The 19,327-nt window shown below is 42.5% G+C and overlaps 1 protein-coding gene across 2 annotated transcripts in view; it reads right to left on the bottom strand.

Moving 5' to 3' along the window:
- Positions 1–3,427: 3,427 nt before the first annotated feature.
- The window catches only part of calcrla (calcitonin receptor-like a), a 98,554-nt gene continuing 82,654 nt past the window's right edge, over positions 3,428–19,327 (bottom strand). For both annotated transcript variants that reach the window (XM_078551903.1, XM_078551904.1), the window contains exons 8-13: positions 11,489–11,642; positions 9,935–9,995; positions 9,747–9,813; positions 9,367–9,585; positions 6,704–6,745; positions 3,428–4,986 (exon numbers count right to left, since the gene is read on the bottom strand). In XM_078551903.1, coding sequence (XP_078408029.1) covers positions 4,765–4,986; positions 6,704–6,745; positions 9,367–9,585; positions 9,747–9,813; positions 9,935–9,995; positions 11,489–11,642 — 765 coding nt within the window. In that variant the 3' untranslated portion in view covers positions 3,428–4,764. The remainder of the gene's footprint in view (positions 4,987–6,703; positions 6,746–9,366; positions 9,586–9,746; positions 9,814–9,934; positions 9,996–11,488; positions 11,643–19,327) is intronic.

The following is a 19,327-nucleotide window of genomic DNA, read 5'->3' as shown; positions in this document are numbered from 1 at the left end:
CTATATGTAGCAAAAACCTGGACAAACCAGGCTTGAGCTGATAAGTAGCCAGTAATATCTGTGCCACAACGGTGACAGGTGAGATTCTTCAACAAGAGAGAGCCTGACTACCTTCCCTTGACACTCGATGGCATTACCATTGTTGACTTCCCAGTTTTCAACAGACTGGAGGATCACAATTGACTAGAAACTTAACTGGACCAGCCACATAAATATTGTGGCTACAAGAACAGGTCAAATCTGAGTATTCTGCAGTGAGCGACTCACCGCCTGATTCTCCAAAACACTTCCGCCACCTTCAAGGCACAAGTCAGGAGAGTGATGGAATACCTCTCACTTGCCTGGGTGTGGGCAGCTTCAACAACACTCGAAGAGCTCGACACCATTCAGGACAAAGCAGTCTGTTTGATTGGCACCCCATCCACCGCCTTAAACATTCACTCCATCTAGCACCGGCACGCTTCTTTTGAATGTGGATAATCTACAAGAAGCACTGTAGCAACTCGCAAGGCTACTTCAGTAACACCTTGCAAACTTGTCAGTTCTACCATTGAGAAGCACAATGACAGCAAGTCGTAGAATCACCACCACTTCCGAGTTCCGCTTCAAATCACCCAACATTCCGATTTGGAAATATATTTTCTGTTCCTGATTCATTGCTGAGTCAAAATCCTGAAACTCTCTGCCTAACAACACTTTGTGAGTACCTTCACAACACTGATTGCAGCGGTTCAAGAAAGTGGCTCACAATCAACTCCTCAAGGGCAACTGGAAATCGGACAGCGGCATCCACAGTCTGTGAATGAATAAATAAAATGAAAAATACTCTTGAATGGCTTGGTTCCAATTTTAAGATTGCACCCTATTGTTCCATTCAAACCCACCAGATATATTGACATGGATGGATTTCTTAATTTCACTTCTGCCATCTAGGCTACATCAGCCGTATCTAATCAGTGGTTGAACATGGCCTTCCCTAGTGCAGGGAAGGTGCTCAGTTTGAACATGGCATAAGATGTGGTACATTTGCAGAAAATAAATTGTTCAAATTGGAATGTCAAAAAAGATTGCCTTTGTTACTGTTGGTCAAGAACAGCTTAATTGTGCTATTGATAATACCAAGTTGAGGATTCCATCATTAACTGGCTATGTCACGGAAAAAGGCTAGAGTTATCTTTCCACGGTGTAAATTAACAACACGCTGCCTTTATTGTTCACCACAGTGAAAAGTATAATCTAAAAATACTCTTCGGGCAGAATTTCACCTATGCCGAGCGGGTTCAGCGGGGGCGGTCAGGAAGCTGACCACCGCCCACAATCGGGTCCAGAAGGCAATTTCATGCTAGAGGGCAAATTAAGGCCCACCCAGCATGAAACACGAGTGGCAGCACTCAGCGCTGCCTGTGGGCACTAGGGGGGTGTGGGTGTGGTGCGGTGTGCGAGCCGGGAATGCGCATTTCATAATCTCCCTGAGACACAGAACTGCCTCAAGGAGATGAAGTCTTATACAAAAAAATGTCAAACTTAATTATTAACATGTCCCTGCTCATGTGACAGTCACATGAGGGGACATGTTTCATTACATTTTTATTTTCTTTAAGTTTAAAAATTTTAATTTTATTTTTATTTGCTTTAGGAAACCTCATCCAGCCCATGGATGAGGTTTCCTCAAAAGTGCAAAGGCCGCTTGGCCTTTTCGCTTGCCAACTGTAAGGTTGGATGGGCAGTGAAAAATTCAAGTTAATTGATCATTTAATGGCCTTAATAGGCCTTTTAATTGTTGGCGGGTACGCTGATGACTTTGGCATGTGCCCGCTGACTGAAATGTTGCACGAGTGCGCAGCGACGTTACTGCACATCATTTTATGCTCGGTCGGCTCGGGCATGTGCCCACCCACCTTAGATTTTGATGTAAAGTTTGTTTTTTATGATTCAGTTCGCTGTTTGTGAATATCACTTCTAAAAATAAAACAGATATACATGCAATATAACAGGAATAATTTTTATTTTCATTTTTCCAAATATTTAAAAACTTAATGAAATTATTTTAAACTGTTATAGTCACACCATTCCGCAGAAACATAGACCCGTTGTCACTTTTTGACACAAAAGGACATCCTTTAGTTCCTTATGCTAACAGTGTATAACAATACTCTTTCATTAAGTTCTTGACTGTCGCCTTGTAATCATAATCACGCAAACTCAGCAATGACTCTCTCAGTGAGAAAATAAAATACTCAGCAGCTGTGGCCACACCATCTCAGTGAAGACAATGATAAACATGAAAGCCACAACAACAGCTATGAGTAAGCTATGAGATTCATACAGTAGATAACAGGCTTGAGGAGAATTGATCCTCTTGAGTTTGGCTGAAAGCTGCATTTTAACATTTTCAGAAGTAAAACTTATACTTTTCTATTTTCTGAAACCTTGTAAAGGATCAATGATTTGTCCTGTAGAACCTTTTCAATTCTATCTCTACAAAAGACAGTTAATCCCTACAGCACATGCAATCCACCCCATAAGATTGTGTACATTTTAGGACCATTAGCGCTTCTTTAGTAATCTAAAGCGTGTCAGAAACTTTATATGGCAATTGTCAGATTAGATTATGATATTTATCTGTGCCATTTTGAGAAAGAAATTAGAACTATTTGTTTCCATTATTAAACCTGAAACATACTTTAACAACATTCAGTTGTCCTTTTATCGTAACTGAAAAAAGTTGAAATCTCCTCCTTCATTAAGAAATATGTTTCCCTAAATTGTTGAAGTTGTTTGTAAAAAATGTTAACTATTGCCTGATTTCCTGTTTCAACTTAAAATTCTTTTATATGTAATGTTTTATTTCCTGAAGTACATTCTGATAAGGATAAATGATAAAAGTTATGGCATTCGGAGGGTTACAACATTCTGCCACAAACATTGAAAGAGCCCATGGATTATTTTAGGGAATTGCTTGATAGGAAAGGATACTAGTAGGTTTTGAGCAATTGAGTGGGATTAGACAAGATGTCTAGAAAAACACTGCACACATAGTGGGCCAAGGGACCTACTTCTGTGCTGTAACATTGTATGATTTGATGAATAGATTCAGTTATTATTTTCTACACTGTTACTTTATCTCTACAAATTATAAGATTAATTCAAAGAAAGTATAAAGGATCCTGTGGAGTATTAATATAGGGTAACCAAACATGGTATTTTGATACATGTTTAATAACAGCCCAGCCTTCAGAAAGCTCCGTGCCAGCTTTTCCTTAAAGAAATTCAGAGACTATCTTCTCTTCTTCGTCCCATAAATGTAGGGAAGTCAGATGCTCAGTATAGTTTCTAAGTGCTGTTTGAATTGTTGAAAAGCATGGCACATATAGAGCAGAAGTTAACTCCTTTTGTAATAGTTAATATCAAACACACAGTACAAATCAAAAATGTAATATTGCTTCATTACCAGAAAACAGCAGAAGGCAAAAGAAAAACGTACATTTATAGAGTGCTTTTCATGACCACTGGGCACCTCAAAGCGCTTTACAGCCAACGAAGTAAAGAAAATACTTTCCATATTTTCTTACTATTTTTACTACCCAAGCAATAAATACACCAAAACTTCACAAATCATATTTACAGAGAAAACAAAGTTACAATAATTGGTTACTATTTTATTTTCCAGCATTATGACATTCAAAAATTCAATACTGCAAGATAGTTATATAAGTGTTTTCTTATATGATAATTATAAGAGCTTGCTTTATATAAAATATAGAAAATGTAAAACTAATATATCATTAGGGCAGTGAACTTAAACCCTGAGGGAATGTTTAGAAGATTTTTTTTCTCTTCACCAGTGAAACACCACACACAGAGATTTTAATCAGTAAGCTGTATAACAATACAGGTTGAGTATCCTTTTATCTGTAAATCCGAAAACTGAACACATCCAAAACTGCACATTTTTTGAAACTCATCGACCTTTAGCATGAGAAGTCCCAGACCCGAGCCGACATGACCCAAGTCAACATGAACCTCGCCGACTGCATCCGACCTTTAGTGTGAGAAGTCCCTGACCTGAACCGACACAAATCTTGCCGACTGCACCCGATCTTTAGCGTGTGAAGTCTAGTTGCTAGTCTGCACTCAACATGAATCTCACAGAATCGCAGATGGAGCCATGGGAACTTATTACAAATACCCTGCATTTATTGTTCAGTGATACATCTCACTTTTCTAGCCATTTTATTTAATTTAGACTATAGTTAGCCTAGGTTCAGGCTATTGTAATGTAAGTCCTGTATGTGGTATCCAATAGCCGAAATTATCTGAAATCCGAAACGTGATGGGCCTCAAAGATTTCGGATAAAGGATACTCGACCTGTATTGGCACAAGTGAGTAAGTGTACAGTAACCAGGATATTAGTTTATCAACGTGACAAAGACCATTTTCCTGCGGAATTAGAGTCTACTATTGCACCTACCTTCACTGCCTGACAGTTTGAGACAGTGATCAGAAGACCAGAAATACAAGAATATTTCCAAGTCTCTTGTTTCAGAGGAGGTTACTTTCTTCCAACTGTGTCACAGGCCACGGATATATTCATGTCCTTCACTTCAACTCATGTGAAGTAAGTGATTGGGAAGTAACAGAGCGGCATTTGACGATGGAAATAATTTTCAGTGCAGACTCAGCTGAACTCTTCCATTAAAGTGAAAGGAGGACATTCACTGTCACGGAAATCTTCAACAATAACAGGCGCTCTTGGTTGTCCTTTAGGTGCATATTTCCCCTGTTTTCAGACTGATGACTTCAATGTCATGAAAACTTTTTCCATTTACATATTCACTATTGGATTCGTGATTATACAGACCTCCATGTACTTCTGTAATAGAAGTTCCGGTGCAAGAGGTAGAACGCAAGCCCTCTGAGTGGGTCAGGCTATTTCCAAACTGAATGTTGTACTGCATCCAGTGACGTCTTAAAATAGCTTGAACCTATTGGAAGAAGAGAAAGAGTTTCACATAATTTCTGTCACATTAACTTATACTTGGTCACATCATCTCAATTTTTAAAGGATAAATTCCAGAGAAGTAGGTGGGTGTATTTATTTTATATTGTGACAGACCTGTCAGGTGCTGAATTCAATCCACAGTAACATCTAACAATTTTATTTCAAAGATAGTTTTTGAATATTAGGAAGTCATTGCACCATAAGCAATACACTTTGAATCTCCATTAGCAACTGTTAACAAAACTACTTCCAGATTTATAAACCTACAGAATTACACAGCCGGATATAGTAATTAATGTTAAGAAGTAAGCCAAATGCTAAACAATTGAAGGGAAAAATAAAATTTATATTATGATTCTATTTGACAAAATTATAGCTCTTCCCTAAAGAAAATGGGCTTGATCTTTTTACAACCTATTTAGCCCTATAAACGTATGTTGATGTTAGTTCATCTAATAATATTGAGCGGGTTCTCACTGAAATTTGGAAGGAGAATTATCCCAGTTTAATTATTTTTGCCAGTATTTGTGCTCTTCCAAGTGATAGCGTTGCAGGCACATTTTATGTTTAATACCAGAGGCAAAACTGAAGCACTCACAGGTCAGCTGCTGTATGCATTACATGCAAAATTATGCTCCCCCTACTGGAAACTCTTTTGAGTTATCAACAGTCACAGATTGCAACTCTTTCGAGTACAATCACAGTTCTTGGTTTCCAGGAGTGGGACATGAACCCACAACCCTCTGATTCAAAGGCGAGGGTGCTATGAACTGAGCCACAGCTGACACCAGGTACATCACAAGCAAAGATCACAACTATGCTGTTTAGATCGAACCTATTCAATTACTCCTGACCAATCCAGATCTTCCACCATAATAAAAACAGAAAATGCTGGAAAAACTCAGCAAGCCTGACAGCATCTGTGGAGAGAGAAACCTTTAGCTCTAAAGGAGAGTCATACGGACTTGAAACCTGAACTCTGTTTCTCTCTCCACAGATGTTGTCAGACCTGCTGAGTTTTACCAGCCTTTTCTGTTTTTATTTCAGATTTCCAGCATCCGCAGTTTTATCTCAGATTTTCCACCAGGTTGATAATGCCATGGATAATCCTTTCCATCTGGGGAATGGCAATCTAACAAATATTTTTTGTCAGAGGAGCTTAATGTTTGCAGAAATGTTCTTCAAAGGAAATAAGTGGCTTGAATGAAATTACAATGGAACATATTTTTATTTGCTCATGGAATGTGGGCATTGCTGGCAAAGCCAGCATTTATTGCCCATCCCCAATTGCCCTTATTCAGAGGGCATTTAAGAGTCAACCACATTGCTCTGGGTCTGGAGTCACACGTAGGCCAGACCAGGTGAGGATGGCATATTTCCTTCCCTAATGGACATTAGTTGACCAGTTGGGTTTTTTTTATATGACAATTGGCAATGGTCATCATTATACTTTTTAATTCCAGATTTCGTGGATTAAAATTCCACCACCTCCCATGGAGGATTTGAACCCAGGTCCCCAGAGCATTACCCCAGGCATCTGGATTATTGGTCCAGTGACAATACCACGAAGCCATCACTTCCCCTGTCCGTGGAAGGAAGGGACCTGATAGGCCCAATGTCTTTTCTTAATTATTTTCCCTTAAATGGCTTTTGATGGAGTATCAAATATAACAGCATTGCGACATGAAAAACACCATTACCTCTCCATTGAAGAAGCAAAATATTGTTGCCACTAGTAGGCCCTACAAAAGAAAGACAAAACTATAAGTGAAACATAGGCCGGAGTTTTATCAAAAGGTAAATAGTGCCACTGCTGAGACTAAGAGTGGAGCCCAACCTTGCACACGCAAGTGGTGGAAACCCTGGGTAGCATTTTACCGACATGGCCAATTAAGTGACCATCATCGGGACTGCGATCCAATTGAAGATGGCAGCCCACCTCCCAGAGCTACCGGCCCAATCAGAGAACTGGCAGCTTGGCAGCATCACTGATAAAGTTGGTTGCTGCTGCTGAGGTTGCAGGAAAAAGAAGAGGGCGCCTCCATTCTGAGATATCCTCAAAAGCAAGATAAGTTTTTTCACTTTATTGTGCTGGCACCAGACCCTAGCAACAGGTTGGGGGGCATCTTTCAGCTTTTAGCGGCAGCGCTGTAGCCACACAGGCAGCCGTTATCGCTGGCAGTTCATCTGTGTGGGCCACAGAATAGTCATTATAGTGTATTGAAAATTGCATTGTGCATTTTGTCCACTTGAGGCGACCATAACACATGTACCAGCAAAGGGAGTCTACTAGGAAGAAATGATTAAGGATCCATGTTTAATACTTCATACAGTTTTAATTCTAAGTGTCTCTGCTGAATAGCTAACTGTTTCTGTCCCAAGGACTTCACAGCCATAAAGGAATGCCCTTGCCCCAGGAAACCACTGAAAGGCTGACAGGGTTAATATGGGAGTTTTCCCATCTAGTGAAATGCAGGCGGGAATGGAAGTGACCAATAATAGTTGCTTAATTGGCTCCCCACCTAAATTTTGGCAGACCTGTAGCAAGTTGGCAGGGTGGAAATGCACATGATGATGTTCTCACTACTTCCCTACCAATGGGCACATCTTCCATCCAATACCTTGGTCAGATGCCCCAGAATATGCCTGCTGGTATCTTGGCAGAAGTATGAAAAGCAGATATAGATGAGGTAAATATTCCCTTCAATGGACTCCCCAGCATTTGCATCATCTGAATGTTCACCACAACTGATCGCTGTCAGACTCAGTATTTACTAGTCAGCAGAGATAACAGATGCAAACATTCACAAAGTGAGGCCTTGCACAGGTTCAAAAGGAGGGCAGTGATTGTCTAGACTCACACAAAAAGAATGGTCAGTTAAATATGTAACTGAATGGTGCCTAATAATTGAGGAACAATCGATAAATAACTTTGTGGAATGAGTTGAGCGATTGGCACTCCTAACGAACGACACTTAACCGATCTGTAATATACAAGAAAGGTCCTGTACAGAATATCTCTGCCATTAATAAATTCAACAAAACAAATGCAAAATTTACAAGTTAGCATCATTTTATTGGTAAACTCAATCAGAAAAAATGCTTCACAAGGTCTGTCCTTCTAAAACTTTTCAAAAAATGGTGTTCACCTGCATCACAGTGGAGGATTATTTGCTTATGGGGGATGCAAGTTTCAAATTACAGACACCTGTCCTGGCTCAAATGTCTGGCAGAACCAGTCTAAAATTTTCATGTTAACACAGGTACAGACTGACGCTTGATAGAAATCAATTACAGCATACGATGATAACCTACAATGAGGAAGTAACCAATGAAATTATTCAATTGTTTGAGGAGAATGGCAACAATATGGCCCAATGCAAACATTACCAAGTTTTCCTTTTCCACCTCACTTCTATGTTTAGGATATATTGTAAAATTAATTTGCAAATTTGGAAATGTAGTAGATATTGATGAATACCTTATGGGCAGAATCTTCGGCTCAGCAAGCGGGGCGGGGCGTAAAATGACGAGCAGTGACGTTGGGCATGCGTCCCGACATCACCACGCATCATTCAGATTTTCAGTTCGGCGGGCACGCACCTGAGTCAGCTGCATGCCCGCCGAACTGTCAAAGGCCTATTAAGGCCAGTTAACTATCAATTAAAACAATAAACTGAGCTGCCCGTCCAACCTTAAGGTTGACGGGCAGGCAAAGAGCCCAGGCGGCCTTGCATTTTTCATGGAACCTCATCCATGGGTGGGATGAGGTTTCATGACGGTTTTTAAAGGTTTGATAAAATGTTTAATAAAATTCATAGGCATATCCCAGCTCATGTGACAGTTTCACATGAGGGGGCATGTCCTAAAAATTTTTTTCCCTTATTAAAATTTTTTAAACATAAACTAATCTCCCTCAGGCAGCTCTGTGCCTCAGGGAGATTTCTGCACTCATTCGCGTGCATGCGCGAAAGAGCATAGGCCCCAACTCAGGCAACAGCCACCCTCCCCCCCTCCCCCACACAGGGAGCGCTCAGCCTTAATCGGCCCACCCATGTAAAATGGCAGCACCCAGCTGATCACGCACGGTGATCGGCTGCCTGCACGCCCGTTCCCGCACAACCCCTCCAACGGGGAGAAAATTCTCCCCTATATTTCTGCTGTAAATGAATAAGGCTAGAGTTAATGCTCTTAAAAGAGGGAACTCCCTAACTACCTCGAAAAACAGCAAAGTTAAAGGAAAGATGTGCATCGTAATATAATGCTGCCATGCTCCTCAAACAGTTGTTATTTAATTGGAAATTCAACCATTTCATGATCTGTCTGTGTGTGATGCAAATTAAAATTTAACAATGAACTTTACCTGATAATGCATTAAAATATGCATCACATAGTCATAGACTTCTTCAGCTATTCGGCCCTCTGGCTTCCATGGAACCAGCACAAACTGGATTCCAAGCAATGGAACTAATATCAGGGTAGCCCTGACCGCCTTCATGTAAAGGTTTGATTCTGTTCTGTGTGTGACTTTTAACTTTGTTATAAGGACACGGACAATGTTCAGCAAGAAAAACAAGTTTACCTACAGAAACAAAAATAGATGTCAGTTAGGCTTTTCCTGATATAAACATGTTCTCTTATTAAGCTGGCAGCACAACAGTTTCTTAATATATCTGATACTTAAGCTCCATTTTTTGCTGAACCTATTTAAATAAAGCGTACTTAAATGTCATTTAAACTCACCAGTAAGGCAGCACAAATAGGGCCATGAATTATGTACAGCAGATGTGTTTCAGAACTAATCCAGCAACTGTGTACAAGAGACAATATTTATAGTGTTAGTGCACTGTTATTTTAAAGAATAATAAAGTATGACAATTTTGTTGAAATGTAAATATATATATATATATTCACACAAACAAATTACTTACTTGTCGTTGTAATATAAGCTTCTGGCTATTGCATGTATTGTGGCTGGAATAAGTGGGAATCCTGTAAAATAGAACATTAATTAGGATAAGTGATCATTGCTTCCCACATTGTAGATGTTTGGCTGAATGCAGATTGTTTTGTTAATACTGTTCTGTGCAAATTGTAGTTGGCAGACTGCTGTTTCCTATGCGTAATGTAAAGTTAATAGAGCACTGTCCAACTCATTAACCTTCAGAAATGCCACTGGATACAATGACAATGTTTCCATAGAAACAGCTTATGACCCATTTCCTCGAATGTGGAATGGAGATCAATAAGAAAAGTGAAAATTTTGATATGCAGACTGCTTAAATTGGCTTTGCTGTCTTGTTCCTCAGCTTTAATTCCTGGTACAGCTGACAATCTCAGGCGTAGTGGCAACTGGTCACAGGTGATGCTATAGCACACACTAAGTGAATTTATGCCCTTCAACAAAAGGGCAGTATTGGCCATGAAATGGTGGGTAATGACATACTGCCCCATTCCCATCATTGCTGTGTCCACAGCAATCTTCCCCTAGCTCTACCGTGCATGGCTGAAGCACCAGCATGCATCATACAGTAGGCCCTTTAAAATGCAAATCCAGATCCTGAGAGGTACATTGAACCCTCTTTGTCATTTTAGGAAAATATTGGGCAGAATGTGTGTTCAATATTAGGTGGCAATCCAGTTCTCTGCTCTTCACACCAATCCCCAGGTGCCTGGGCACTGTCACTCCGGGATCCACCATTACCGCCTGCCATCACATCCCCACCCTTCCGTCCACCACCAAAAGCTCCCACCCTGAAATCAATTCCTCTTAAGAGCCAATGTTTTTCATGACAGGGACTGGCTCAGCTGCCCAATATTGCAGCAGTCCAAAGCTGAAGGGCTCTACAGTGGTACCTGTTTTCTAGCCATAGCTGGCTAATGAGGCCCGGCCTACAAAATGGGCTGGGCTTCCAGTCGAGAACATGAGTCACCTGGCTAGGGCGCTCTGCCAATTGAAATCTGCCCGAGGTGAAAATTTGCCTCGCTGTGACTGGCTGCTAACTTTATTCAGACATTTTCAACTCAATCTTTAAATTCATTTCAAATGATTTAGCGGCCAGATAAACTAATGCATGCATGAATTGAGACAATCAGGTAATCACTCTCTCATGTTGTAAGTATGAAATTTTGTGCCTTTTATCTTCTTATTTTTTTCTCTACAACTTCTTTCCATACATGGAAATGAGCTCCTTCAAGAAAAACATATATTTTGAAGTACCACTTTCCATGCTTATGATCTTAATTGTTGCTCCACAATCTTTTTATTACTAGCATTAAGTGAGCCTGTATCTAATTTCAATTCAATATGAATGGCAGAATTTTTCTTAATACTACTTGCACCCAACCAAAATTTGCAAATACATTCCACATACATTCCTGCAATGCAAATGAATACTTAAACACATGCTGCACTTGAAATATAATTAATGGTCAACATTGAATGAGTCATTTCACCACAGTACTGTGGTTTAGAAAGTACATACCCCATCCGAGAAGATAATACCACAGCAAGTGTTGTTTCTCAGCAAAGACGGCAACAACAATCAGCGTATGAAGGTAAATACCTTCACACAACATCCAGAAGTAATTGCAGCCCATTAAGTACAAATGAAGAAACTGCGACACTTTACAGCTGATCTGCAAAGAACAAGGAATAAAACTTGCAGTAAAACTGTGCACTTTAATATGCACAAGTTGTGTCTGAAACTGTGAGAACTTAGAGGACCAAAGTCAGATTTTACTCCAGCACTAAATATAGAAGAAGTTTGCAGTAGGCCATTTTATTCAGAGAAAGCAGGATCCAGCCAGTGCCATTCAGGCAATAATTCTTGCTTTATAATTAGCTAATTTAATGCAATGGGTCATAGTTGATTACATAGCACCAAAACTGGAAAATGTTATGCAATTAACTGAGCAGCTCAATTAACTGAAGAGGACGACCTGAACTAACAGCAGGCAAATGTACCCTGCTGCTTTTCTGCATTTCTGTGCAGCCTAGTAACATGTCGAAGCAATTCTTGATTAAGTTGAAAGAAAGTAACTGCAGTTGGTAGAAAATATGGGAACATAGGCCAGAATTTTTAGCGTGGTGGGCGGGCGTGTGTCCGGCTCGACCAAGCATGAAATGACGCGCGATGACGTTGGCCAAGCGTGCCAACGTCTACACACAATCACGCAATAGTTCAGTTGGTGGGCGCACACCGGAGCTGGCAGCATGCCTGCCGACAACTAAAAGGCCTATTAAGGCCATTAAATTATTAATTGTCGTTAACTTTTCACTGCCTGTTCAACCTAACGGTTGGTGGGCAGGCGAAAAGGCCAAGCGGCCTTCGCATTTTTTTGGAAACCTCATCCACGGGCAGGATGAGGTTTCCAAAAGCAAATACAAATAAAATGAAAACTTTATTTTTAATTAAAAACACGTCCCTAATCATGTGACAGAGTCACATGAGGGGACGTACTTTATTACCATTTTCTATTGTTTATTGATTTTTTTCAATATCTTCATCTCCCTGAGGCAGCTCCGTGCCTCAGGAAGATTATTCAGTGCTCTCTCGTGCACACGCGCGAAGTTCGCGCTAGGCCTGCTCACCCTCCTCCTCCGCCCTTTGTAGGAGGCGCTCAGCGCTGCCACTCGCTCAGCGCGCTGTGCGGGCCTTAATTGGCCCACCAGTGTGAAATTGCGGTGTGTTGACGATCTCAGGCAGCGGTTCGCTTCCCGACCGACCCCACCCGCCCCCACCGATCCTGCACGCCAAGGGCAAAATTCTACCCATAGTATCTGGGAATGGCATTTATAAAGAAATGTGGCTTGTGCAGATTGAGATTAATGTTTCACCAAAAATACACAGAGTATAATATTTACCTATATTATAGAAATAAAGATGTGCCATGTAAGAACTACAAATAATATATACTATAAAGAGATCAAATAACTTTATCAGTCCATGGCCACATTAAACAGTGCAGTCCAATGACTACAGAAAACAGGCCCATGCCAAAGATGTAAAAGTTCATGAAAAGAACTCTCCCTTTGCTCCCTTTGCACAACAGGTTATTGCACAAGAACATGGATTTTTTTTGAGAGAGGAAATATTGTTCGAACAATAACACTACAAATGCATTTTAAATCAAATGTTTCCATCAAAATCAGTCATTTCTTGACTGGATTTTAATTTGTTGCCTTCCTATCTTTGTCCTTCATTGTGCCAAAATTGCTGCTTCAATATTAACTGTTTAAATATACGTCACAAACCTGTTTGTGCTGGTTTTAATGAAAGTAAACATAAATATGTTCAAGCAGATATTTTCTGGGCCTAGATTTTTACAGAGTCAAGGAGACTCCAAGGAACTTTAAAATGATGCGTGGGACCTGGATCCGGAGGTCCTGCCACCATTTCCAATAGATCCAATTTTTGCTGGTAGGAGAAAGGGGGCAGGACATGACTCCCACATGTGGGAATCCCAAACTCAGCAGGGCAGCTTGAACTCAGTGCTGAGTTCAAACAGACCCATTTTTGCTGCAGCAAGGGCCTTTTCCCACAGTGTGTGAGGTATGGATTTTTAGAGTAGTAAATGCTCATGAAGGGCGGATAAGGTCTGTAGAACTATCAAGCTGTGAAGTTATTTAAAGAGCCTGCCCTTTGAAATTGAAAAAAAATGCCTGCCTTGTGTCTCTGAGTTGAAAAAAATCTATGCTAGAAATTTCAATAGCTGTTTGTTGACACAATGCTAAATGCTATTATTATAGCATTAGTATTGCTTGATTGCTTTCCACATCCTATCATTATCACAGTGGTGGTGGGTGGGGGAGGGTGGGGTGTTGGAGCGGCTGTAAATTCACAGTTTTATTGACAGCTTAAAGAGGTTATTAGAGGATTAGCTGTCTTTGATGTGGCGTTATGAATTCAAATGTTTATACTTATAAGGGATTATGTGCTTGAGGGGATTTAAATGCATTGAGCGTGTTTTCATTAATGTGTTTTTTAATATAGAGAAGTCTGTAATAGATATTTAGAACTTTATTTTATTTCATCTCAGCATGGCTGGCTCCTGAGGTCTGCCCATGGTGGATATTGGGTGAGCTGGCATGGAGGGTATAGGGGCAAAGGGTCGTGGGTGGGGACAATGAGTTGGCACTAAGCTGACATAGGGTCTGTTAGGGACGTTAGAGTGAGGTCATGGCTTGACATGAGTTGGCATGTATGGGCATGGGGAGTGGGTGGGGGGATGAGGATGTGTGAGAGGTAAGGCTAGAGGGTCCAGCATTTAACAAAGCAACAGAGACAAAGTTGCAAATAACTGAGGTGGGCCTTTTAGCCAGCCCGCCTTGGCACTCGGCAGCCTGTGGTCTCCTCTGATCTATGTCCGGGGACCTATTCCATCATGCTCCTGCCCAATCACCATCCCCACCACCCGACCCCCTACCAACACCACCACCGGGAACGATGATCCCACCATCCCACTTTTTCCTGAGGTAGGTGCTGGGAGCCTGGAGATATCCCGACTCTGTGCATCCACCTCAGAAGGAAATATTAAGGCCCCTTTGTTTCATTCCGAAATGGTTTACAACCCTAAGTAACAAATAACCAGTAAAGTGAAATCTCTCAAACAATCCGTAATGAGTTAACTAATGAAACAACCATAGGGAGGTGAGGAAAAATATTTTTACTCGCTAAGTTGTTATAATCGAGAATGCGTTGCCTTTAAGGATGTTGGAAATAAGTTCAATATTACGTAGAATTTTGCAACGCAGAATTAGCCCATTTGTCCAAACAGCTCTGTGCGGCTGTTTAGTCTCCACATGAGCTTCCTCCCAGCTTATTTCTATTTATCAGCACACCATTCTATTATTTTCCCCCTCATGTATTTATTGCTCACTCCTGCTTTTCTTCAGTTCACTGGCGAACACTAAACAAGATTTTCCTGGACCTGCTGTCAGTCATAGGTTGACATTGCATAGAATCTCAATTGTGCCTGGAATTACTGAAGCTAAAATGATGCAATTAGTCTTGACTTCTAACCAGCAATTTAAGTGCTATGTGAAGACTTTTTAAAAAAAGCAGGTCAAACTTAAAACATAGAAAATTGACTCTGCTATAGTAACTTTCAAAAGAGATTTGGACGTGACCCCAAAAGGGAAAGTTTGCAGGGCCATCAGGGAGGAGCAAGTGAGTGGGGCTAATTAGTTAGCCCCTTTAAAGAACCAACACAGCTATGGTGGGCTGAATGGCCTCTTTCTATATCCTATGAATGACATTTGATGTGCTACAGCTTGCAGGCAGTTTTATCTAATTTGAATTTGCTAATTTCAGATTGGAACAACAAGACAAACATCACTAGAAGGATATAAACCTCAGTAGACATTTCCTAAAAAGAAAATGTTATTTTCTTAGAAAGGGATCAAATCTGCCAGCAAGATTAAGGTCAATGTTCATTATCATGCTAAGAGCAGTTGCAGACAAAAAAAGGTCTGTGAATAATTGCTGATAAACTCGGTAAAACCTGCAATAATTTTCACACTATCGCTAAAAACTAGCTTTAGTTGGCTGAAATTTTATTTGAATATATTTTCAGTGCAGCAATCTATAAAAGAGACTAGGTATTAAAGGAGTTGCTTGACCTAGTGGATGTAGATTTGGATTAAAATAGTGTATTAATTCGCTCCTTTGTCTGGGTTAACAATTGACTAAAAATAATAAGGGTAGGTAGAGCTACCAATGATCAAATCATCTATCGCTTCTACAGTTTTCAGGCAGATATTTTTAAAATCTACAATATGTAAATTATTGTTTATTTTTACTCAGTTTATCAGCAATTATTCAAAGAACTTTTTATCAACAGCTGGTCTGATAATAATGAATGCTAATCTTAATCTTGCTGGCAGATATGATTCCCTTCGACGGTAAAATATTCTCTTCATAAGTAAATGTTTACTGAGCTTTATGTACTTTTAGTGATGTCTGTCTTGTTCCAATCTGAAATGAGCAATTTCAAATTAGATAAATGTGTCTGCAAACTGCATCGCATTGAATGACAGAATCACACAGCACAGCAAGAGGTCATTCATGGGGGAATTTTATAAATCACAGTTTAGGCTTTAGCTGGAGTGCTGTGGATAAATCAGGGTTCTACACTTCAGGAAAGATGGAAAGGCCTGAGAAAAAGGCCAGGATTTTCCGTGCCTGCTGGCGTCGGGCATGTTCGGTGGCGTGAGCGGACAAGATGGCACGTTCGGTTTCACGATGATGTGAAACCAATTCGCGATCATCCACTCAGCCTGCCAATGGCGGGCCGCGTTTCCCGCCATCAGACATCAGGAATCTCAATGTAATACATCTGCATATCATTATTAGGCCAACCCACCGGAGTCGTACCCCTCAGATGGGTCGTCCGTCTGCATCGGCAGGAAAGCACACCAACATGTTTCAAACCAGCACATGAAAGGTGTGCACTTGGCGGCCTGCACTTTGAGGGAAACCTGGAGGTGAATACACAGTAATGATACTCAGTGCTCACCAGGGTCGCCTGTTGGGTTTCAAGCTTGAGGAGCATTTGGTGGCAAGGGGGATCAAGGGCAGCCCTGCCATTGAAGCGACTTGTTAGAGTGGAGGGGGAGGGTTCAAGGGCAGCCCTGTTGTTGAGATGACTTGTGTGGGTGCAAGGACTGCGCTGCCCAGAATATAAGATTGGAGTCGGGTCTCTAGCTTATCTGCTCACTCGACCAACGCAGAGGCATCAAAGTGCCACCAAGTGCTGCAGAGCTTTTCACCCCTCGAGCACAGACTGCAAAGTCATGAAAATTTTATTGGACTATAGAACAGTTGGACGACTGCACACGTTGTACAATCTCCTTGCTAAAGTTGGCCATGGAGCAGTCACTGGTGGAGGTGCTCACAGTCCCTTGTAATGTCATCATCCCAGTTTGGGTCAGTCTCCCCCATGGTTCAAGCTAACAGTGCAGCCTTGCAGTGTGGGTTAGGAGAATGCCTGCACCTGAGCTGAGAGCACAGCATGTAGTCCAATGGGCAAGACTGCTGCCAATCGGTCAGGTGGAGTGGGGCGGAAGTAAGTGGGGTTTCGGGCAGCCATGCAGCGCACTAATCTCTGGCCATCCAAGTGGTGGCCAGCACTCTCTGGGATGCATTAAGGGGCCTTCAGACTTAACCAGGGCAGGTTCTTAGTACACCCATACTAACCACCTGTTTCTCTCTTTCATCCTGCAGGGGGAGTACATCAGGAGCATGGAGCCTGGTGAACTAGCTGTATGCCTGATGGCCGACAGAGAGCAAAGACAACGGAGGAGAGAGCGACTGAGGCTCCTGGCTCTGCAAAGGCAGGAGCAGTAACCTCAGGAAGAAGGGGCGACTGGGGCTCCCGCACACGTCACCGAAGAGCCACAGCGATCGTTCGCTGGTTTGCGCCTAGCAACACCCAGGGTCTATATATTCCTGCAGATGACCAAGAACCAGTGTCGCCGAAGACTGCACATGTCTAGGGGACTGGTCGGTCAAATCTGCCACCTGGTGCAGGATTTAGTGCGACAGGGACATGGAGGGCTTCCACTGCCAGTTGCCATGAAAGTGACAGCAGCGCTCAATTTCCATGCCAGTGGCTCCTTTCAGCGCTCCACAGGTGACCTCTGTGGGATCTCACAAGCCTCCACCGACAAATGAGGTCATGGATGCCATCTTTGCGCACAACTTTGTCAATTTCGCCCAGGACGAGGACAGCCAGGATGCATGAGCGATTGGATTTGCCCAGGTCTCTGGTTTCCCACAGGTGCAAGGTGCCATCGACAGCACTCACGTGGTGCTCAGATCTCCATTGCAACACACGGTCAACTATGTCAACCGCAAGGGCTTCCATTCACTGAATGTGCAGCTGGTGTGCGACCACTAGAAACGCATCCTGCAGGTGTGCGCATGGTTTCCAGGGAGTGTACATGACTCCTACATTGTCAGTTGGTCACAGATCCCTGGAGTCTTCCAGGGGCCACAGAAGCTGTAGGGATGGCTCCTCAGGGACAAGGGCTACCCGCAGTGGACGTTGCTGATGACACCCGTGCGGCGGCCTCAGACTGCAGCAGAGCGACAGTATAATGAGGCTCATGCTGCAACTCGCAACTTGGTGGAGCAAACCTTTGGGATGCTGAAAATGAGGTTCTGGTGCCTGGACCGGTCTGGTGGAGCCCTGCAATACAGTCCACAGAGGGTGTCATGCATCATCGTCACCTGCTGCGCCCTTTACAACCTGGCGCTGCAACAGGGAGAGGAGCTGGCTGAGGAGGAGATGGAAGAGCTGGAGGTCTCCTCCGATGAGGAGAACGCCGACAGGGATGAGGAAGAGGAGGTCCTCGAAGGTGACAATAATGGCGATGAGAACCTCGTACTGTCCAGATGAGGCAGGCATGCTCGGGAGGCCCTCAAAGCTGCTAGATTTGTGGAGGATGATGACGATATGCAGTGAGGAGACACCATAAGATCCTCACAATGTATCTGTGAATGTTTGACTCCAGTCTGGCTTATGGCAGTGCACATCCCCTCTGTGATAATGCTCCTGTCATGGAGACGCAGTGGAGGCCCTAATAGTCGCTCCATTGCAGGAGGATGGTGATGACGACATGCAGTGAGGACACTCCATAGATCTTCACATAGCCTCTGAGAATGTCTGACTCTTGTCTGTCACTTGTGCTCTGTGACCAGGGTCATATCATAGAGATGCAGCCATGAAACTTTAGGAGAATTTGATCCTTTATCTGCCTTTCGCACCTGAGCCCTTCAGGAGCACAGCATCACTGGTCACAGATGCTGAAGAGATGAGGGCCAGCCCCACCTTAAAGGTGCTGAGAGCACACAGAGAGAATAAGGGAACTCTCTGACACCTGCCCACGATATTCTGGCAGCAATGACCAGCACCATCGAGGTGCAGGCATCAGTAATGTCTCCAGGAAGTGTGCTTCCTGACTATCACTTTGGAGATAAGGCAGCACAAAGCACAGGGAAGAGGCCCTGGACTGAGACACCTGCCTTTATCTTGTGCTGAAAGGTTTCATACCTGAGTGACACAAACACTGCTCATCAGAACAAGGAGCCATAGGCAGGGAGACATTCTTGGGAGTTTATTGACAATAATGAACATTATGTACAATGATCAACACAGTGCCCAGGCTGTGCAACTAATTCTTCTCAACTTTCCTAACCCTGTCGCTACGTCTTGGTGCTCCCTGGACATCCACAGCAGAGGTGGAAGCAGACTGTGATGACCTTGGCGGGCGTCCTCTGGAGGGCTGAGACCTGGAGGGCCCCGGCCTGCTTTTGGAG

Source organism: Cetorhinus maximus, chromosome 11, assembly GCF_964194155.1.
Source record: "Cetorhinus maximus chromosome 11, sCetMax3.hap1.1, whole genome shotgun sequence".
In the NCBI taxonomy this organism is placed as follows: domain Eukaryota; kingdom Metazoa; phylum Chordata; class Chondrichthyes; order Lamniformes; family Cetorhinidae; genus Cetorhinus; species Cetorhinus maximus.
This window is presented reverse-complemented; position numbering and strand designations above follow the sequence as displayed.